Source organism: Electrona antarctica, assembly GCF_951216825.1.
Source record: "Electrona antarctica genome assembly, chromosome: 9".
NCBI classification, from domain to species: Eukaryota; Metazoa; Chordata; class Actinopteri; order Myctophiformes; family Myctophidae; genus Electrona; species Electrona antarctica.
In genome coordinates this window covers 14,942,318-14,966,016 of record NC_136790.1, presented here as the reverse complement: position 1 = coordinate 14,966,016, position 23,699 = coordinate 14,942,318, and the positions used below count along the sequence as shown (strand labels likewise).

Below are 23,699 nucleotides of genomic sequence, written 5' to 3'. Positions count from 1 at the left end.
GGGCAACGTGGGACAGTGGTAACTCGGTCAGGGCCAAGATCGGTCAATGCGGCCATGCCCTGCTCGACCGGTGGCATGTCTCCCAAGCCGGACTCGGGAGGATAAGCCATCTTTGCTAGGCCCCTGCACCCAGCATTAAATAAGGAGTCACTATCAGGCTTCCCCCAGTTAGTCATTAGCATCCCAGAATACCCCTCTGCTTCTGGAACAGTAGGGGACAAGCGAGCCTGGGACACCGCACTGAAGACACCCACCGAAGAGGCAGACTTCGGGGCTGTAAGTGTCATACCCAATAGTTTAGCTGCCGATAACACATGCGACACCAGCGTCTCACTAGCCGAGACGTCTGGAGCGGACTCTGCCACCTCCTCCTCGTAGAGCGCAGATCTGGTGCTGCCTGAGACTGAAGCGTGGTCCGAACGTAGACCACTGCCAGTAAGGGAGCCAGGCGCATGGATGTAAAGCACATCTGGGTCATCCTCCGGGCCAGGCACCCCCCTGAAGGGAGATGCCTGCGAGGACACAGTCTCATGTGACACCGCAGTTGAGGAGCATTCAGTTTCAAACCTCCCCATCCGCTCACTGAGGGACTGAATAGCAGCCAAAATCTCCCTCTGAGTGGCACCCTGCGTCTCCCCGACCTCCTGGGGGTGAGCAGAACGCTTAGGGGCCCGAGAGGTGTGCTCACGAGACCTCCTATAATCATGGTCACCTGAGCGACGCCGATGGCGTTTTCTAGAAAGCCTGTCACTCCGGCCAAGCACCGGTTCCTGGGCAGGGGGAGCCAACTCCCCCCCCAGCGCTGCCCGCCGAGCCCTCTCGGCATAGGGCAAGTCGATGGCAGCATTACAGGGGTCCTCAACGTCCCGCCGCACATGGGCTCTGCCCAAACAAACGGGACATTCCCGGTGGCCATCACGGGGGTCCATGGCTGCCTGACAACAGCAGCAGACGTAGGATGCCATAGTAGCTCAATTACCGCCCTACTCACAGTACGCGAACGCACCCGAGGGATATGCAGGAACCCCACCAGCTGCGAACAGCGGTATCAGGGGCCGCAATATACAAGGAAAACAACCCTACTCACCGTACGCGCACGTACTTGAGGGAACAGAAAAACGCAAACCCCAACCCGCTGCGAACAGTGTGGTAACAGGGGTAATAATATGCGAAACTCAAAACACCCACTCACTACACATAAACGTATGAGAGGGGATTAGCATAACAAAAACAACCCTGCCAGCTGCGGACAGCGTAGCACCAGGGATAGCGAATAGCAGTATGCACAATGTATAACAGTATTAATCAAAAACATCCACTCACTATACACGAACGTATGAGAGGGAATAACTAACGCAACAAAAATAAACCCTGCCAGCTGCGGACAGCGTAGCACCAGGGGTAGTAAATAGCAGTAGGCCTATGCACAAAATAATAACAATGTTAATCAAAACGTCTACTCACTATACGCGAACGTATGAGAGGGAATAGCAGAATAGCAAGTAACAAAAACAAATCCCACCTGCTGCGCACAGCGGTCTGAGGGAACTCACGTGACTGAAGCAAACAGCTTCTTCTCACCTACTCACAATACACTCGGTATGGAGTTAAAGAAAAATATCACTTTGTGACTCTACTAGAAATACTAGTGTGGATAACTACATCGCATGCGAACCCACGCGGAGTTGACAGGACTACCACCAACTTGGATGGAGCCTCCACTTAACCCCCGCAGCTGTGGACAGCGCAACAACGGGTACAACAATAACAAAAAAATAAGTAGCCGTATCCCGGCCGTTCCGCAACAAACGGAACTCTTAAGGCAGCCTAACTGAAGGGAAAAACCCTGTAGGCCAAACAACACAAGTATACACAACAACAACGTGTTTAGCTTTAGCAAACAATCACAGTAGGCTATAAAGTCACACAACACTGCAACCCACAGGGACGCAAGGCGCCTGCACCGAAGTGTACGGGTTACCAAAGCAGTGAGTGTAGAAAAGACTACTAGCGAAAACCAAGCAGTCCGCATTAACAGTATATATATATATCTCAAAGATACGATACCATTCACCTACCGTACAGGTCTCATGAGGCGAGAGAGGCAAAGAGGCGGAGCCGCCCTCACCGGGCATAATTTATACGGTGAGACCGCCTCCCCGGGTCATGTGGGCATGACATTTTTGATATATTGGTCTCGAGAAGAGGAAGATGAGGGCATCATTCGTTGTTATGACCGTAGTGACGGTCAGAGTGAGGTCGATATAGATCCATTGGCGCACATGTTTATGATCATGTTTGTATGTCAGAAACTGAACAATGTGTGATGTCTGTGTGCATTATTTTTCTGATATTTAATTGTGTTGTGGGTCTGAAATAAAGATTGAATTCATATACATTGTGATCTTGTGGATCTGCTATTTTCACTAGTTTGGGTTCCGGGCAAACTTATTTCTCTTTTGGGATGAGCTAAAAAGTTTGGGAACCACTGCAATATAGACACGTTGTTTTGTTTTGTTTTGTTTTGTCTTGAAAATCCAGTTTATTTGTGTTGTGGGAACTTTGGGAAGATACAGTTACAGTAACTGAAACCATTTTTACCAGCTGCTTCGTAGTGTTTACCTGGGTAGACGGACACCGCTAGTCTTTCTGCTGAGTGTTGCCAAGTCTGCATATTTCCAGCCTAAAGTGGATTCATTCACAGTTGCTTGCCTGGTTTGGTTTTTGGAGGCTGCTTAGCTTATTTCTGTCACGACAGTTGCCACCACTGGCAACAACCCATAACATCCCATCGTCTGCACGGCATGGCTAGTCGAGCAGTTCTGATTGGCGGCCTCGTCTCCAGCCATGTTGCCTCAGAATTCCTTAGGGTCACTAATTTGAGCATAACAGCGGAGCACAGCTAAAAAGTGGCATAACGTCAGCAGCAGACCCACACAGATAATAATAATGCAGCTGGTAATTCATTGATTTAATCAATTTGGGTGACCAATGTTGGTATTGTGGGTGCTCAAAGTGCAGTCCCGGGTCCCATAGGGTTCCCTTAGGCAGCCTTAGGGAGTTCCAAATAGAAGCTTAGTGTCGCTTAAAGATCTAAATGGAACCAAATTCAATTGGGTCAATAATTAACTGTGGGTCCATTTAGTTGCTATAGTGTTTTTAATTTCGTAAACTGTATTCTCCTGATTGGATGAAATTGGCATCCCAACATGAACAAATACTTTCTGTTTATTAAAGAGCTGGAGAGCAGGAGACATTCATTTTAACAAAACAATTATGTGACTTCTAAAAAACATAAAAAGATCATACAGATTGGGGTTGCAGAGATTAAAACGGTATCAGATGGGGGGTCTGTGCTGTAATGCATATCAAACTGGGGGTCCTCAAAATGTAAAAGGTTGACGATCACTGCTCCAAAGTCATAATAAAAATAAAATAAAAACTATTCATTTTCAAAGGTCACCATTTTTCAAAATCTTTCTGCACACATGTACTCATGGATTTCATGATTTGTCATACGCCAAAAATGTATAGTTTTCCTAATCTCCCAAAAATGTCAACAAACCTTCCTATTTGGACATACTGTAGAACTGGACTATAGGGTTGGTAAGAGTGATTTGGTCATCTTTAGTCCGTATAGTGCTGGTGTCTCCAACAGCTTCTGAGTGTATGCTCAGTATTCACAGACAGTATGTGTCGGGCATCTGAGTCAGTAAATGACATCATCATCAGTGTCATAATGGACCCGGTCAGGTTCTCATCTAGCCCATTCAGGCCTGACCTCAAAATGTAAAAACATTATTCTAAATCCTCCAGTTTTCTGAAATAAATATTTTCACGATCTTTCTAAAATAGCAGACCTACAAGCTTGTAGATCTGCTATTTTTCAATAGCTAAATTATAACAATGTTTAAAACACCAAAAGGGGTTCCCGCCCAAAATGGGCTAGACAGAACCATTGGCGCACATGTTTATGATCATGTTTGTATGTCAGAAACTGAACAATGTGTGATGTCTGTGTGCATTATTTTTCTGATATTTAATTGTGTTGTGGGTCTGAAATAAAGATTGAATTCATATACATTGTGATCTTGTGGATCTGCTATTTTCACTAGTTTGGGTTCCGGGCAAACTTATTTCTCTTTTGGGATGAGCTAAAAAGTTTGGGAACCACTGCAATATAGACACGTTGTTTTGTCTTGTCTTGAAAATCCAGTTTATTTGTGTTGTGGGAACTTTGGGAAGATACAGTTACAGTAACTGAAACACCATTTTTACCAGCTGCTTCGTAGTGTTTACCTGGGAAACTTGCGACCGGTAGACGGACACCGCTAGTCTTTCTGCTGAGTGTTGCCAAGTCTGCATATTTCCAGCCTAAAGTGGATTCATTCACAGTTGCTTGCCTGGTTTGGTTTTTGGAGGCTGCTTAGCTTATTTCTGTCACGACAGTTGCCACCACTGGCAACAACCCATAACATCCCATCGTCTGCACGGCATGGCTAGTCGAGCAGTTCTGATTGGCGGCCTCGTCTCCAGCCATGTTGCCTCAGAATTCTTTAGGGTCACTAATTTGAGCATAACAGCGGAGCACAGCTAAAAAGTGGCATAACGTCAGCAGCAGACCCACAGATAATAATAATGCAGCTGGTAATTAATTGATTTAATCAATTTGGGCTTGTTTATTCACAGACAATTATTTGCAGGTGACCAATGTTGGTATTGTGGGTGCTCAAAGTGCAGTCCCGGGTCCCATATAGGGTTCCCTTAGGCTTAGGGAGTTCCAAATAGAAGCTTAGTGTCGCTTAAAGATCTAAATGGAACCAAATGTAATAATTCAATTGGGTCAATAATTAACTGTGGGTCCATTTAGTTGCTATAGTGTTTTTAATTTCGTAAACTGTATTCTCCTGATTGGATGAAATTGGCATCCCAAAATGAACAAATACTTTCTGTTTATTAAAGAGCTGGAGAGCAGGCGACATTCATTTTAACAAAACAATGATGTGACTTCTAAAAAACATAAAAAGATCATACAGATTGGGGTTGCAGAGATTAAAACGGTATCAGATGGGGGGTCTGTGCTGTAATGCATATCAAACTGGGGGTCCTCAAAATGTAAAAGGTTGACGATCACTGCTCCAAAGTCATAATAAAAAAAAAAAAAACTTGGAACCAATTGGGCTCATGAAAATATAAATACATACAAATAAATCAACCTCTTAATCCAATTCTCCATGCATCGATTCAGGACTGTCCATTTGTTTATTTTTTATTATATATATTTTTCGCCGCTGTACCATATATGGTCAGTGTGACATGTGACACCGGCTGGCGTGCAGCAGTCAGTGCATCATGGGGCCGACGTGGGCGGGGGTCTGTTTGGATGGGCGTGGCATCGTGGTGGGGGGCGGGGTATGTTTGGATGGGCGTGGTGGTGCGGTGGGTGGCGGGGTCTGTTTGGATGGGCGTGGTGGTGCGGTGGGGGGCGGGGTCTGTTTGGATGGGCGTGACGGCGCGTTGGGGGGAGGGGTCTGTTTGGAGGGGTGTGTCGGCACGGTAGGGGGAGGCGGCGGTCTGTGGCGTGACGACGACTGGACCCTCCCTTCCCCCCCCGTGCCGAGGATCATCTCCATGGCGACCGCCTCCACATGGGCGGGGCTGACGTCGAGCGCCTCGCTGAGCTCCATCTTGGTGGTACAAACAAACCGCCGGTCGTCGGCCAGCTCCGCCAGACCGCCATTTATCAGTGCCTGTTGGTGGTGGTAATAAATTCATTCAAGAGTCATTGTGGTATTGATTAATTTCATGTAGGCTACTTGTCGATTCTAAGTTGAGTAGCTTGCAAGCAACTCTCCAGGAGGTTGGGAACATGTACTTAAAACACCATTATACTGTGCCCACACAAACAAACAAACAATATAGGAACTGTGTAAAGTAACTAAGTGCTTTTACTACTGCACTTAACACATTGGATCCTAAGGACAGACTCGGACAATTTATAGGACTCGTCCTATAAATTAATTATGCGGGGAGCGCATAACGAGTATAGGCTCGTCTTAAGGCGTTTGATATCGCTATAATAAGAAAGCCCAGCCGTGTTTCATCTTTGGAATCGTTCCGGTTGCTACGGAGGCTTGCTAAGGCCTCGCCAGCACTGCTTCCGCGGGACGCCTTTGCAGTTGCACGCTCCTTTCTCGGAAACTACGGCACTGTCCGTCACTGTCACTCACCTCCCGGATGAGCCTGTCAGCTGCCCCCTGGCTCTCTCCCTGTTCCTGGGTTTGTCCCTGCATGGTGTGGGTCTGTCCCGGTCCCTGCAGGGTGTGGATGTGTAGCTGTCCTTCTGTGCTGACAGGATGCTGGGTGTCCAGTAATGCATGGGCAGAGCTGCAACTGCAAACGAGAAAACATGTACTGACAATTTGGTTCTGTATATATATGTCTCTGTCGGGTGGAAACCTCATTGGGTCCAACACTGTTACTTAATGACCCATTTTGGGTGGGAACCCCTTTTGGTGTTAGCATTATGTTATGTTTTAGCTATTGAAAAATACTAGATCTACAAGCTCATAGCGCCACCGAGTCAAAATGGGTTAAAGGAGTCGACAGACCTGTATGTTGTGTTCATGCTGTTGTTGTTGTTGTGGCTGTCATTCATCTGCAGGGGGCGGTGGTGGGTGGTGTGAGAGCTGTTCAGTTCATTCTCCGTGGAGAAGGGCTCCACGTGGTTCCCAAACAATCCACCCTGCCTCTAGAGGGCAGCAGAGACACCATGTTACCATAACATGTTACCATGTTACAATTTACAACTTAATCCATTGTGATTTACAGTAAGCAAGAACAAAAACATGGAAATATAACGTGAAAAAAAGTAAATCAGTGGGATCATGGGATTTTACTCCTGGTTAAATAAATAATTGTGTGCGTGCCGTTATCTCATCACCCTGTAGATGGCGTCCTCGTTGGCCTCATCCAGGCCTCTGTCCATCTCCCCGTCATTCATCAGGTCTCCTGAGATGGCTCTGTGAAGCATGTCCACGGCCTCCTCTTCTATGTTCCTTAGACCAGCCTGATAGAGAGAGAGACACCATGAATGAATGAATGAATGAATGAATGAATGAATGAATGATGGATGGAGAATTAATGGATAGATGGGTGGCATGTTCTATGTTCCTTAAACCAACCAGAGAGACACCAGCATGGAATGAGAGAGAGAGAGAGAGAGAGAGAGAGAGAGAGAGAGAGAGAGAGACAGGGCTGAACCTGGATCTCGTTGGTCTTCTTGGTTGCTCTGCAGCCGTAGTATTCCTCCTGTCTCTTCTTCATCTTCCTGAAGTAGTCCTGGATCAGGAAGGTTGCGTAGAACTTCCCCACCGTGACCTCATCGTCTACGCACGCACGCGCGCGCACGCACGCACGCACGCACGCACGCACGCACGCACGCACGCACGCACGCACGCACGCACGCACGCACGCACGCACGCACGCACACACGCACACACACACACACACACACACACACACACACACACACACACACACACACACACACACACACACACACACTGAATCTCCATGAATTCAAGGCTTCATGGGGTGTGTAATTGAAAATAAGTCATTCTTGGGGAAACTACTCCTTTGAGATGCATTTTACATGAAGTGAATTGTAAGATTACATTCTATGGTGTGAGTTGTAATAAAGCTCACCTCCTATTGGTGGAATGACCTGGTCCAATAGCTTCATGCTGGTTCGTTTCCAGATCTTCTTGATGATGGCCCGCAGCTCCTCATTGGCCTGTTCAAAATTGCCTGACCAATAGAGAGGGTGGATCTAGTCAGACATGAGCGATATTATGAACCACTATTCTAACTCAAACTACAGTAAATGGAATTACATGTAAAATCATCTTGGTTTAAGTTTTTTCACCATCATAATGGCATGTCATGCTTTCATCCAAAAAGAAATAAAGCTTCTATAAATCAAGACTTTCCTCATAATACCTGAAAAAGTAAAACTAAATATCCTGAAAGTAAAACAAAAACAAATTACACACACCTTCAGTTTTGATCTTCAGAGCGGTCCTGACCAGAGCGAACAGGGTGGCATTGAAGGTGACAGTTCCATCACTGTTGAGTGGCATGTTCATAGACACCAACCTCTGTGTAACACACACGCACGCACGCACGCACGCACGCACACACACACGCACGCACGCAGGCACGCACGCACGCACGCACGCACGCACGCACGCACGCACGCACGCACGCACGCACATGGGGGCACAATAAAATGGGTGTCCGTGGGCTAATGAGTGTCATTTTAGGGGTCCTTGACATGAAAATGTTTGGGAACCACTGCTATAAAGTATCAATGTCATTCAAGGGTGCCTTGAGCCAAAAGAGTGTGAGAAACACTGGTCTTCTAGCTCACCTTGCAGGCGATGCGATGTGGGCAGAATTTACCAAAACCCAACGGAGGAGCGATTCTGCGCAGGAGTGTCACCACATCCAGATGCTTAATACGCCCCCTGTAGGATGGGGAAGAGAAAAAACATTTATTCGTCCAAATTCGCTTAACCACTAAACCAGTTACATTTATATTAAAGTTATTAGTTAACCTGTTACATCGTAAAAAGTATTAGTTTACCACTTAAGGTGGTCTTACACTAGCCGATTTTTTCCAATATGAAATCTGATAGCACCACACACTACAGGATAATCGGAGCGGGCAGAGCAAATATCAAACATTCTTGATGTTGATCGGGCTGATCCCGATCGCACTTTGAGCGGCCCCGAGCAGATCGATTGAGTCGGGCACCCCCCGAGCGTCAAAAAATGCCCGATTATCGGCTAGTGTAAGGCCACCTTTACGTCATAAACAGTAGCTAGACACATCCACGTTATTTTACAGAAGAGTCCCTCACACATATTTTGCACCACATATCCTTCTATCTGCAGGATAGATGTGTCTGATACCAGTATTGTTTTCGTCGACTAAAACTAAAACGAAAAGCTTTCGTCGACTACCTTTTTCCACTGACGAAAACTAAATGAAAACTAAGCTAGGATGACTAAAACTAAGAGTAAATATACTGACAATTTCGTCAACAAATAAAAACTAGACTAAAATGTTAGGGAGGAACTAGTGGACAAGAGATCCAGTATAAGTCATTTTACACTTGGTTGCATGCTGAAAATAGCTGATCTACAAGCTCACAACACGGTGGGCTTGCAGATCAGCTATTTTCAGCAAGTGACAGCAAGTGATTTCAGCAAGTTATTTCAGCAAGTCATTACGACGGCATCAAGTCCCGCCAAAACACATTTTCTGCGACTAAATCAGCTGTAGATTTAGTCGACTACAATCATATGATATTTAGTTGACTAAAACTGGACTAACACTAAACATTCCAGGTGACTAAGATGTGACTAAAACTAAAGGAAAACTATTGAAAAGACTATGACTAAAACTAAAATAAAAAATTGCTGCCAAAAACAACACTGTCTGACACCAGTGCATGTTGATTCGGCGGCTTTGGGCACATCGCTGCTTGGTTATCTCCTCAGTGTCACTGGGGTGGTCTTGCCTGCTCTGTTCTCAGCAGCTGTTCTGGCCCTTAAAGCATGCATTCTGTCCACAGTAGTGCTATGTTGTGTCTGACATCAGTGCATGTTTATCTCCATTATAGTATACGGTATGCACATTTGACCTGATATTATGTGCATTTAACGGGGGCCTATATTGTATACTTTGCATTTGACTCCATATATGCATTTATGTGCATTTTGACTCCATATGTGCATTTTTTGGGGGGGGTGGGCTATGTGTCTATGTTATTAAAACCCATTTTGGGCGGGAACCCCTTTTGGTGTTAGCATTATGTTATGCTTTAGCTATTGAAAAATAGCAGATCTACAAGCTCATAGCGCGCCACTGAGTGGCGCGCTACGAGCTTGTAGGTCTGCTATTTTTGAAAAATCGAAGAACGACTGACAGAAACATAGCTTTTTCAGAAAACTGTCGGGATGTAGAAGACATTTTTAGAATCTGATCTCAGGTCAAAATGGGTTAAACTCCATTGTGTGCATCTGGATTATGTAGTGTGACTAGTGTCTCTGTGATTAGTGCATGTTGATCTCCATAATACGTGTCTTTGTGTATTTGACTCAACATACTTGCATTTGACGGCCGGGGGGCCACAGACCATCGATCTGTGGGGGCCACGGACCATCGACCGACCGACGGTCCACCCACGCATTAGGCAATTTTGACTGATGGAGAGTTGGCAACCAAATGGACCGCTATAGATTTTTAACTCTTGAGAGTGTCAAATGAAACCAAAAGTGGACCCGTACGGTTTCATTTTACGCTCTCAAGAGTTACATTATTGTTAAACACCTGCATTACTTCATTTACAAGAAGTCTACACAGGGCCTTTCTCGGCCCCACCTCTCTCCCTGTGTTTTAGGATCCAAGATGGCCGCAGCACCAGGAGGGGGTGGGGCAGAGGTGAGCGGGCGGGGTCGACATATGACCTTACTGGGCTGCATTCAAGACACTTGCCTTGTGTCTGACACCTGACTTGTGTCTGAACACAGCTTTGATGGATGTGTTCTGCGCCCCTCCCCCCCATCAAACAAAATGTTTGGTCAAACCATATGGGGTTCCATTGGAAATGCATTGGAGTGGCCATTAAACACAGACACAAGACAAACGCAAGACAGGTGTCTTGAATTTGTGAACGCAGCCCAGTAAGGCCACCACCTCCTGGTGCTGCGGCCATCTTGGATCCTAAAACACAGGGAGAGAGGTGGGGCCGAGAAAGGCCCTTCAGAATAATTGTTATTTTGATAAACGTTTGCCAAAAGCATGGAATTGTAGACAAAGTCCTATCCAACGACAACAAAATATTCTTTAGTTTAAAGGACCACTTCACCACTCTTCTCTTCCTATAATTGGTCCTCACTAATGATCATGATAAAATACCGCAATTTTTTTCTACTCGATCTGTGTCTCATAGGAGGGCTGTGGGCAGTTCAGAAACCTGTCCTTCAGTGACATCATCGATGGGGATTCCAAGCCAATAGAAACTACAGGCTTTCTTTTCCTGAAAAGTTGCAAAAAAATCTAAATATATCAACAAAAAATCTGCCTAACGATGATGTCACTGGTGGACGGATATCTGAACTGCCCACAGCCCTCCTATGAGACACAGACCTATGAGACACAGTGGTGTTTTATCATGAACATTAGTGAGGACCAATTATATGAAGAGATGTTGAAAAGTGGTGAAGTGGTCCTTCAATTGAAATGAAACAGGTTGAAAACCACTGCCCTACAACATGCTCATCAGCGCTAGCATGACGTGCGGCGACTCACGTAGCTTCGGGGTCGTACTCGGCCCAGATCTTCTTTAACTCGTCCAGGTGCTGGGGGCCCAGGATGGACCAATCAAGCGTCAGGTAGTCAAAGTTGTCCATGATGACAGCCACAAACAGGTTGATGATCTGATGGGAGACATTTATAAAAGAAAGACGACTGTGATTTGTTTGTAAGGACAGATTCATGCTGGGCTCTCCACAGTAAACTTCAGTTAAGGAGTTCCCAAACTTGCTCATTCCAAGGACCCCAAATATTTCAATTGAAATACATATGTGTATATAACAATATGCATCATCATCATCATCCTTCTGGCTCCAAAACTATGGAATGCACTTCCCATCACAATCAGAACTGCAGCCCAATCTTCCGCCGTAGTCTGAAAACCCACCTCTTCAGACTCCACCATGGCCCATAGCACTTGCCCTAGCCCCTTAGCTAGCACTTTATGTAGACTTAGATAGTATTTTAAACAGACTTATAGCTTGTTACGTAGACAGCACTAGAATGCATTTTATGTAGTCATAGCACTTTATAGTACACATGTATAATATATAATATAGTATAGTATGTATAGTTTACATAGATACTCCACTGTTACGTTCTTAGTTTACGCATGATTCATGATAACTACTTTTTATATATGTGATGTACTGTATGCCATGCTTTTGTTATTGCTTAATGTAAGTCGCTCTGGATTAAGAGCGTCTGCTAAATGCCTAAATTGTAAATTGTAAATTGTAAATCATCATCATCATCATCATCATATTTTTGAGGGGCGCTAGCCCCTCCTAGGTTTAATGTTTGTTTTTTTAACTTGCGCAAGCAGAGCGTGCAAGTAAAGTTGTTTGTCCGGTTCTCCGATGCGTATGCCGTGGCTGCATGATTTGAGAGTGACGTAACGAAGATATGTACCAATGCCAGGGTATAACTGGCTCTCAATGGTGACATAATAAAGGTAGGTTTTAGATTACATACATGTATACATAGAGGCATTACCTTTAATCCACCCGACACTGAAACATATCTTTATTACGTCACCATCGAGAGCTAGTTATACCCTGGCATTGGTACATATCTTCATTACGTCACTCTCAGAATCATGCAGCCACGGCATACGCATAAAACAACCCAAGTAACCACAGTATAACAATTTACAATTTAGGCATTTAGCAGACGCTCTTAATCCAGAGCGATTTACAATAAGCAAGAACAAAAAGCATGGGAATACATCACATATGTAAAAATGCATTTATCGCGAAACATGCGTAAGCTAAGAACGTGACTAGAACATATCTATATAATGACACTATACATATAAACTATAACTAGAACATATCTATATAATGACACTATACATATAAACTACACATATATGCTATACTATGCTGTACATATATACTATGAAGTGCTATGACTACATACAATGCACTTATTGTGCTGTCTACATGACATGCTATAAGTCTGTTTCAAATGCTATATAAGTCTAAGAAGTGCTGTCTAAGGGGGGTAGGGTAAGTGCTATGGGCCATGATGGAGTCTGAAAAGGTGGGTTTTCAGACTACGGCGGAAGATCGGGAGTGATGCTGCAGTTCTGATTGCAACGTGAGTATACTACTCATCAACTTACAAATTACATATACATATATACAATGTACATATACAATACATACATGTATATATGTAAGTAATACTGTTTATATGAAGATATGTACCAATGCCAGGGTATAACTGGCTCTCGATGGTGACGTAATAAAGGTAGGTTTCAGATTACATACATGTATACATAGAGACTCTCAGAATCATGCAGCCACGGCATACGCATAAAACAACTTATTTTCCTACTGAAATTTCTCGGATCCTTCTAAAGGCCCAATGCCCCATTGATTGGACAGACCTAGGATAGAAAAAAAAAAAAACTATGTCTACATGTGAATGGGCTCGAGGCATGTGCAATACTGTGGCTGTCTTGGTTTGCTTTCCTTTTTTGCTTGTTTTTCTTTCTGTTTTGCTTCTTATGGTGTGGATGATGGCATAGATGAACTGGAGGACCCCCCCCCCCCCCTGTCCCAATGTTTGTTTTGTCTGCCTGTAAAGTATGTCTTTTGTAAAGTAAGTAACTGTACGTGAATTTTTTTAAAAACAATCAAAATATTAAAACTAAAAAAACAACCCAAGTAACCACAGTATACAAGTAAGACGCGCGAACGCGGGAAGCGAACGCAGCTCGTAAATTGCAAAAACAACAATTAGAATAAATTACGTAATTTTTTAAGGTTTTTTTTAAGTTCTCTTTTTTTGTGTTTTTTAAGTTTTTTTTAAGTTAAGTTTTTTTTTAAGTTAAGTTTTTTTTAAGTTAAGTTTTGTGTGTGCGTGTGTGCGTGCGTGTTTTTCCTTTAAGTTTTTTTTTTAAGTTAGGTTTTTTTTTAAGTTACGTTTTTTTTAAGTTAAGTTTTGTGTGTGTGTGCGTGCGTGCGTGCGTGCGTGCGTGTGTGTGTGTGTGTGTGCGTGCATGTGTGTGTGTGTGTGTGTTTTTGTGTGTGATACAGCTGCGCCCTCTGGTGGTGGGCGGGTGGTGTTACAGCGTGACACACACACACACACACAGACGTGATCTGCTGGGTCTCATAGTAAATGCTCACTGCGTTCGCAATCACTGCGTTCGCAATCACTGCGTTCGCAACTACTCATCAACTTACAAATTACATATACATATAATACAACTTAAATTAAATTACATATACATACATGTATATATATGTAAGTTGTATGCTGTTTATATGAAGACAAAGTCTAAGTCTGACATCATAAACTATATCTGGGCGTGGTTGATCTAGACAGAGCTCCATATATGGAGCTATCAAGACATCTATTTTCTGACATCATGCTAATATAGAAATCCATGTAAGGATATAGCTGACTCATGACATCAGTGAAATGTCATGAGCATCCAGCCAAACACTCTAAAGGGAGACCGTCACCTCTCCATATGATTTAAAAAAAAAAAACCTGGGTACCGAGGCTATGTCATCACCAACGCCCCTGTCGGCAGCATGCAACACATTTTCCCTGTGTCTGTTCAAACAGCTGTCAGACGACAACAACACTGGCAACGTATGGAACAAGGAGGGACGATCCGGACACTCCAATACTAGAAAGCTTATGAGCCTCATCAGAGGAATGTTCAAAAAGGGAGGAATTAACCCTGGCAACGTGTTCTACTCTCCTCTCGGCATCTCCTCTGCTCTGGCCACGGTGCTGCTGGGGGCCCGCGGCTCCACAGCCACACAGATGGCAGAGGTCCTGCACTTTGAGGACGACGTCCACATGGACTTCTCTAAGCTCGTGGGTGACCTGAACAAGTCGGGGAAGTCCTACGCCCTCAGGCTGGCCAACCGCCTGTATGGAGAGCAGTCCTGCCAGTTTGTCGAGGAGTTCCTGAGTGCCACCAGAGAACACTGTGACGCACAGCTGGAGCCTGTGGACTTCATTGGCAACGCAGAAAAAGCCAGGCTGAACATGAACAGCTGGGTGGAGAAACAGACACAAGATAAAATCAAGGGCTTGCTTGCCCCGGGTGCGGTGGACGGACATACCAGACTGGTGTTGGTCAATGCCGTCTACTTCAATGCCAAGTGGAAGGAGCCATTCCAAACGTTCAGGAATGGTGCAAAGTTCAGACTTAGCAAGACTAAAAGCAAGCGGGTGAAGATGATGTACCAGTCTAATGAATTCCCCTTTGCCTCGATTCGGGAAGTCAGATGTGACATCCTGGAGCTGCCCTACATGGAGGAAGACCTCGGCATGCTCATCTTTCTGCCCAATGGGATGGAGGATGATACGACCGGCCTGGAGAAGCTAGAAAAGGAGCTAACCTATGAAAGGTTTATGGACTGGACCAATCCAGGCAAGATGAGGTGGACAACGGTTGAGCTGGGCATGCCTTGTTTCAAGATGGATGCGACATATGACATGAAAGACATCCTGATCAAGATGGGCATGGTGGACGCCTTTGACATCATAAAGAGTGACTTCTCCGGCATGTCTCCAGTAACCGACATGGTGCTTTCCAAGGTGGTGCACAAGGCTTTTGTGGAGGTGAACGAGGAGGGAACTGAGGCAGCTGCTGCCACTGAATTTGAAGGAGGGCAAATGTGTGATAATGATAGTGACAGTCCTGAGAGTCCTCCCATCTTCATTGCTGACCATCCCTTCCTCTTCTTCATTCGGCACAACCCCACCATGAACATCCTCTTTGCAGGCCGATACTGCTCCCCCCCTTGAATTGGACTCTGGTCCGGTTACCTGACCACAGTTTTTTAAAAGCTCATTCATACCAGCCTCAATACATTATCATCTCCAGGATTGAAGGCCGAAGGCCGCAGGATATGTTTTCTCTAATATTCATCCGTTTGTCAACAGCTAATCTCTCTCTCTCTCTGTTTCTGGCACAACAGCGCCCCTATGTACTTAAAGTCACATAGGTTAAAGTCACATAGGTTTACACGGACATTGCTAGCCTGTTCCTTGGAGTGGTTGCACCACTCAAAAAGAGAGGACAAAAACAAGACCTGAGAACTATTAGAGGACAGCGGATTTGGCCGTTGCGCGCAGTGCGTGACCCTCGAATGCAAATGCATGCCTTTCAGCCTGTGATTGTGCACGGGGGGGGGGGGGGGGGGATGACGGGGGACGACGACGACAATTAAAGGTGATTCCAGACCGAGGAAACTTGTCCAGACCAGTCAAAGACTACTTAAAACTCTCATATTGCAACAGACTAGCACTTTTTATCTACACAATAATCTGCCGACAAAAGATTATTTTCCACCATGCAAATTGCAGAAAGCGCTGGTTTGCAGTGTTGCCAGGTCTGCTTATTATAAGCGACTTTGGGCTAGTTGTCCTGTAACATAGCTTAATATTCATAGTTGCCTGTTGCTTTATAGTTTGTGCTTATCTCTGAAGTGTAGTTGCTTATTTGCGCTTGCTTTCATGATTCATTTAAAAAGTAGCTGATGTAAAAGGGCTCAAGTAGTGAAACTGGTTGCTTCTTTTGGATTTGTTTTCATCGACCTGGTCGCTTGTTAGTTCAATGTTTGTTTTAAAAACGCCATTGACAATGAAGGGAAAATTTACGTCATCTTGTCCCTAACACAAACATTAAATGCCATTAACAATAAAGAGAATTTAATGTTTGTTTTGTCACCATTTGTTTTACACCACCATTACATCACCTATAAGTTAGACTTTAATTAGTTTAATATATTAGCACCCCTCACTTCACACGGGTGTGATTTTTGTCTTAGGGCTCCATCTTGTGCCACGATACGATTTTTCACGATATTTTCAACACAATTATTTTCCAGACAAATGACCGAAAAATATATTTTTTTATTTTTTATTTTGATCTTTCCCCCAAGCTTTTTTCACAATTTTTATTTAACTACATTGCAAAAGTAGCATTACTTTTCATGTAAAATTACTTAATTTCTGTGCAACAACACTGTAAACATGCTTTCATGTTTAAACCTAGCTCGAGTTTCCTTGATGTAATAATGAGCATCAATAACGACCATTTTGCAACTCCTGTGGCGGTGGCTGTGTGTCAGGATATCACGTAAAGATGTACTCAGCGACGTAGTCTACTACCGGCGACCACGCTGCCTGACGGCCCCTCCCGTGAACAGGTGCCGGGAGGAGAGGCAGTGTGACCCGGTGACTTCCCTGCGGTGTGTCGGTCCGCCATCGGGGCAGCGGTGCCCATGAGAGCGGCTGTGGAGTGTGGAGGGCGCAGCGTCACCGGGAGAGACCCGGTGAGTCGGCAACTTTCCTACGGCGCATACGTCCGCTGTTGGAGCAGACGCGGAGGACGCCGCGTGTTGTCACCGGGCGGCGGCGTGCGACTGCTGGCTCCGTTCTCTCTATGGTCCAGCCTGGGACCATCAGAGAGATGGTCTGTCCACAGACAGTTGTGGGAGCGTTTCGAACTCTCGACAGCTTGGAGTGTCCAGAGGATGAGGCAGAAGGACTTGCGAGGTGTTGTACTGTCCCTGTTGTACTGTCTATGCCACCATATGAGACCAAGTCCTGAGCACCGTCGTGTGAACGAATATGGCTATCAGAGACACTGCTGAGTGACATTCTTGCTGTATCATGATTCCAAGACATGTGTTATAGGCTTGTGATTGTAACATAACGGCACCCATAATGTTTGTGTCCTTGTGCATTTTCCTTTGTGTGGACATAAATAAATTCTTAAAATGTGTGTGTGTGTGTGTGTGTGTGTGTGTGTGTGTGTGTGTGTGTGTGTGTGTGTGTGTGTGTGTGTGTGTGTGTGTGTGTGTGTGTGTGTGTGCGTACCAGGAAAGCACAGAGCATGTAGAAGCTCATGAAGTAGATGACGGCGAAGTTGGCTCCGCAGGTGAACTCCTCCCCAGGCAGGTAGTCTGACTTGGGGTCACATCTCTTCCCGTAACAACAAGCCAACATCACCTCATGCCACGCCTCTCCCGTTGCACACCTGTTGACCAGAGGAAGCGATCAGTCCAGGACAATAAAACACAACAATAACAATACTAAACACTTATTAACTAGATCAATCATAAACACCTGCCAAGGAACTTATAGAACAATCATAAAGCCAAATTCCAACACCCGAGATCTCTCGCTCACTCACACTCGGTCACTCCAGCATGGCGGTGCTATGGTGAAATGGGTGACCATCTTGTGGACTTCAAACAACTTACGTGCTAGCTTGAACTCTGCTAATAAACAAATTGCAACGGTTTACATTCGGACACTGACATTATGTGATTGTCCACATATTTCAGCAGGTCACCCATTTCACCCTAACACTGGAGTGAGCGAGTGGCCGGGATCTTGGGTATCCCGGCCACTAAAAAAAAAAAAAAAGGAATTAAATAAATAAAACACTTGATAATATTCCTAATCTGGGGTGAACATTCGCAGAAAGGCGGGAATCGCTTCTAATGAAGGGTGAGAGGGAATCGCTTCTAATGAAGGGTGAGAGGGAATCGCTTCTAATGAAGGGTGAAAGGGAATCGCTTCTAATGAAGGGTGAGAGGGAATCGCTTCTAATGAAGGGTGAGAGGGAATCGCTTCTAATGAAGGGTGAAAGGGAATCGCTTCTAATGAAGGGTGAGAGGGAATCGCTTCTAATGAAGGGTGAGAGGGAATCGCTTCTAATGAAGGGTGAAAGGGAATCGCTTCTAATGAAGGGTGAAAGGGAATCGCTTCTAATGAAGGGTGAGAGGGAATCGCTTCTAATGAAGGGTGAAAGGGAATCGCTTCTAATGAAGGGTGAAAGGGAATCACTTCTAATGAAGGGTGAAAGGGAATCGCTTCTAATGAAGGGTGAAAGGGAATCGCTTCTAATGAAGGGTGAAAGGGAATCACTTCTAATGAAGGGTGAGAGGGAGTGAATAAAGGAGAACATTTTGTGAAATAATGTGAGTGGTGCAGTCATTGTCGTCCATCAGTCACCTGAACAGCAGCAGCACAGCTTGTGGGAATGTCTGGAAGTTGTTGTTCCTGTTGATGTAGGTCCCATCTACCAGAGCTATTTTACCAAAGATCTGCAGGAGAACACATATACATTATGTTGATGTAGGTCCCATCTACCAGAGCTATTTTACCAAAGATCTACAGGAGAACACATATACATTATGTTGATGTAGGTCCCGTCTACCAGAGCTATTTTACCAAATATCTACAGGAGAACATATACATTATGTTCATGTAGGTCCCGTCTACCAGAGCTATTTTACCAAAGATCTACAGGAGAACATATACATTATGTTGATGTAGGTCCCGTCTACCAGAGCTATTTTACCAAAGATCTACAGGAGAACATATACATTATGTTGATGTAGGTCCCATCTACCAGAGCTATTTTACCAAAGATCTACAGGAGAACATATACATTATGTTGATGTAGGTCCCATCTACCAGAGCTATTTTACCAAAGATCTACAGGAGAACATATACATTATGTTGATGTAGGTCCCATCTACCAGAGCTATTTTACCAAAGATCTACAGGAGAACACATATACATTATGTTGATGTAGGTCCCATCTACCAGAGCTATTTTACCAAAGATCTACAGGAGAACACATATACATTATGTTGATGTAGGTCCCATCTACCAGAGCTATTTTACCAAAGATCTACAGGAGAACATGTACATTATGTTCATGTAGGTCCCATCTACCAGAGCTATTTTACCAAAGATCTACAGGAGAACATATACATTATGTTGATGTAGGTCCCGTCTACCAGAGCTATTTTACCAAAGATCTACAGGAGAACACATATACATTATGTTGATGTAGGTCCCGTCTACCAGAGCTATTTTACCAAAGATCTACAGGAGAACACATATACATTATGTTGATGTAGGTCCCATCTACCAGAGCTATTTTACCAAAGATCTACAGGAGAACACATATACATTATGTTGATGTAGGTCCCGTCTACCAGAGCTATTTTACCAAAGATCTACAGGAGAACACATACATTATGTTGATGTAGGTCCCGTCTACCAGAGCTATTTTACCAAAGATCTACAGGAGAACATATACATTATGTTGATGTAGGTCCCATCTACCAGAGCTATTTTACCAAAGATCTACAGGAGAACATATACATTATGTTGATGTAGGTCCCATCTACCAGAGCTATTTTACCAAAGATCTACAGGAGAACATATACATTATGTTGATGTAGGTCCCGTCTACCAGAGCTATTTTACCAAAGATCTACAGGAGAACATATACATTATGTTGATGTAGGTCCCGTCTACCAGAGCTATTTTACCAAAGATCTACAGGAGAACATATACATTATGTTGATGTAGGTCCCATCTACCAGAGCTATTTTACCAAAGATCTACAGGAGAACATGTACATTATGTTGATGTAGGTCCCGTCTACCAGAGCTATTTTACCAAAGATCTACAGGAGAACATATACATTATGTTGATGTAGGTCCCATCTACCAGAGCTATTTTACCAAAGATCTACAGGAGAACATATACATTATGTTGATGTAGGTCCCATCTACCAGAGCTATTTTACCAAAGATCTACAGGAGAACATATACATTATGTTGATGTAGGTCCCGTCTACCAGAGCTATTTTACCAAAGATCTACAGGAGAACATGTACATTATGTTGATGTAGGTCCCGTCTACCAGAGCTATTTTACCAAAGATCTACAGGAGAACATGTACATTATGTTGATGTAGGTCCCGTCTACCAGAGCTATTTTACCAAAGATCTACAGGAGAACACATATACATTATGTTGATGTAGGTCCCATCTACCAGAGCTATTTTACCAAAGATCTACAGGAGAACACATATACATTATGTTGATGTAGGTCCCGTCTACCAGAGCTATTTTACCAAAGATCTACAGGAGAACACATATACATTATGTTGATGTAGGTCCCATCTACCAGAGCTATTTTACCAAAGATCTACAGGAGAACATGTACATTATGTTCATGTAGGTCCCATCTACCAGAGCTATTTTACCAAAGATCTACAGGAGAACATATACATTATGTTGATGTAGGTCCCGTCTACCAGAGCTATTTTACCAAAGATCTACAGGAGAACACATATACATTATGTTGATGTAGGTCCCGTCTACCAGAGCTATTTTACCAAAGATCTACAGGAGAACATGTACATTATGTTGATGTAGGTCCCGTCTACCAGAGCTATTTTACCAAAGATCTACAGGAGAACATGTACATTATGTTGATGTAGGTCCCGTCTACCAGAGCTATTTTACCAAAGATCTACAGGAGAACACATATACATTATGTTGATGTAGGTCCCATCTACCAGAGCTATTTTACCAAAGATCTGCAGGAGAACATATACATTATGTTCATGTATGTTCTATCAGGGCTTTTCTATTAGATTAGAACAACACAATACTGCCTCATCAAAGTCAGTATGGTATACAGTACATTGTCAGATACTTGAGTTAGGATGTTTCATCAGCAGCACTTTTTAATACTTTGGCATTGGTTTAATATTTGTTAAACCCACACAGACGGTAAGGAGTGTTCAAAAGGCACTGATTCATTAAATAAAAAGTTGAAACCAAACCAAATTTTACCAAAGATCTGTACGAGAACAAATAATCTTAATGTCGGTTCTATAGCAGGGCTATTTTATTATAATGGAGGTTCTAGCAGGGCTTGTGTATTAGTGTGTGTGTGTGTGTGTGTGTGTGTGTGTGTGTGTGTGTGTGTGTGTGTGTGTGTGTGTGTGTGTGTGTGTGCGTGCGTGCGTGCGTGCGTGCGTGCGTGCGTGCGTGCGTGCGTGCGTGCGTGCGTGCGTGCGTGCGTGTGCATGCGTGCGTGTGTGTGTGCGTGCGTGCGTGTGCATGCGTGCGTGCGTGTGCATGCGTGTGTGTACAGTACCTGCATGCCAACCACAGCATAGATGAAGAAGAGCATCAGGATGAGCAGAGCTACGTATGGAAGAGCCTGAAGACACAACAACAAAAACGGATGTCATTGTCACATCAGCAGTAAAGGGAAAAGGCCATTACTGTATCAAAAGTACTGTTGGGCGTTTAAAAGGAACCGGGTGGCAAGAGCATCAAATTGTCTTCTAAATCTAGTCAACCAGGCCTGCAGTAAGCTATGCACTGACTGGACAAATTTGCATGACATTATTTAAATAAACTAGAAATACGAGGAAATGACAGAGGAAGAAATCGACTTTTAACGACCACCCGACAAGAGTTTTCATGTTGCACGGTAAGACTACGGCCATTAGTATTATTGCCATCACCTGGGTGGGTCAGTCGTGTAACTTTCTTGACGTTAAGCCGTGTAAATGTTCAACAACACAGCCATGCAAAATAACATTGACAGCTATGAGGTGGCGAAAGCTTGACCTGCATAGCAACAGTTGCTAAACTATTTGAATTGGCTTTTTGGGGTGGGATTTAGCATAGGGATAATTTGAGGCAGGGCTACTATTTGGAAATATATACGATAGTTTTTTCATACAGTAATGGTCTTTTTCTTTTCTTTCGTCTTTTTTTTGTATTAAAAGTCCTTAAAATGTCACTTCACTGTCACCAGGGACACCCCCCTTTTTTATAATAAATAAAATAAAAATGTGGGGACCCCCGGCCTGGGAGCCCCGTCGAGCCCAAGGGGCCAGTGAGGCTATTCAACGTTGAAGGTCTGGGCCCTAGTGGTAGGAGGAGGGACTACAGGCGGACCCGTGGATTCATGACCGGGAAACCCCGTGCAGCTGGGCTTTAACATTGAGCGCTCGGTTGCATACGTCACCCCGGACCTCAAATTTGAGGTCCGGAGGAGGTACTTCCGGCAGTCTTCCGGGTGCTTCAAAACGCCACTGAGCAACTTCATAGAAATGAATAGCTTGGGGGCGGGGCTAGTGCTCCAGTTCGGTCTCTATCCTTTATATACTCTATGGTCGAGCCACGAGCTAGACAGACAGCAGTGACCTATGACCTGGAAGGACTTGACGAAGGTCCACAGCAGGTTTTTGATGCCCTCGGAGCGGTTGAGCAGCTTGACCAGCCTCATGACGCGGAACAGTCTGAAGAATGTGATGGACACGCTCATGTTCTCTGCAGACTGAAGAGCAGAACAAAACGTTTTACATGTAGCAGAATGTGATGGACACGCTCGATGTTCTCGGAAGACTGAAGACCAGAAGTGTATGTAATTTCAAATGCACGTATACTTATATTAACTCTAACTTAAATACAAATACATTGGACATAAGACACATACAATATAATTCAATACAATGTAGGCTACTGTGGTAATTAAAACAGGTAAAATCAGTATTTGGATATTGACCTGTGAAGTTGGTGCCTCATGTATGATCTAGCATACTAGTACAAAGAAGACAAAAGAATATCATTTGATTTAAACTTACTGCAATCGCTTCCATGGGATCCACTTCCTGGAATAATGAAATGATAAAGATGTTATTTGTCGGCAATTTGTTTCCTGGTGTTAAAACCATAGCTTATATACTGTCACTTTTCATTACTGGCCAAGCAGTCAAACGTAACTGTAAGTTTGTGAGAGTCAACAGAGCATTATTATTATTATCATTAGTATTAGTCAACAGAGCATTTAGCAAACTACACATGTATATATCACATTACATTTCCATGCAATTAAAGTCTATCTACAACAATGCCAACTTAGTCTCGGTCAACCCCCGACGGTGGTCTGGGGAGGGTGTGTAGACAACCTCATGTCTCCTCTTCTTTTTTCTATAA

General features: G+C 44.1%; 2 protein-coding genes across 2 annotated transcripts in view; one reads left to right on the top strand and one right to left on the bottom strand.

Moving 5' to 3' along the window:
• Positions 1-4,981: 4,981 nt before the first annotated feature.
• LOC306929507 (dihydropyridine-sensitive L-type skeletal muscle calcium channel subunit alpha-1-like) overlaps positions 4,982-23,699 on the bottom strand; it is an 84,272-nt gene continuing 65,554 nt past the window's right edge. Inside the window, exons 32-45 of the mRNA XM_079510055.1 lie at positions 23,348-23,374; positions 22,915-23,040; positions 21,844-21,909; positions 18,887-18,978; positions 17,744-17,903; positions 11,381-11,508; positions 8,432-8,528; positions 8,057-8,159; positions 7,708-7,809; positions 7,264-7,388; positions 6,944-7,069; positions 6,612-6,751; positions 6,231-6,393; positions 4,982-5,750 (exon numbers count right to left, since the gene is read on the bottom strand). Coding sequence (XP_079366181.1) covers positions 5,343-5,750; positions 6,231-6,393; positions 6,612-6,751; positions 6,944-7,069; positions 7,264-7,388; positions 7,708-7,809; positions 8,057-8,159; positions 8,432-8,528; positions 11,381-11,508; positions 17,744-17,903; positions 18,887-18,978; positions 21,844-21,909; positions 22,915-23,040; positions 23,348-23,374 — 1,863 coding nt within the window. The 3' untranslated portion in view covers positions 4,982-5,342. The remainder of the gene's footprint in view (positions 5,751-6,230; positions 6,394-6,611; positions 6,752-6,943; positions 7,070-7,263; positions 7,389-7,707; positions 7,810-8,056; positions 8,160-8,431; positions 8,529-11,380; positions 11,509-17,743; positions 17,904-18,886; positions 18,979-21,843; positions 21,910-22,914; positions 23,041-23,347; positions 23,375-23,699) is intronic.
• LOC306929221 (leukocyte elastase inhibitor-like) lies at positions 14,405-15,664 on the top strand (the record flags this gene model as incomplete). The annotated part of the gene is made up of 1 exon (XM_079509662.1): positions 14,405-15,664. The coding sequence occupies one exon, from the start codon at positions 14,405-14,407 to the stop codon at positions 15,662-15,664; it is 1,260 nt and encodes a 419-aa protein (XP_079365788.1).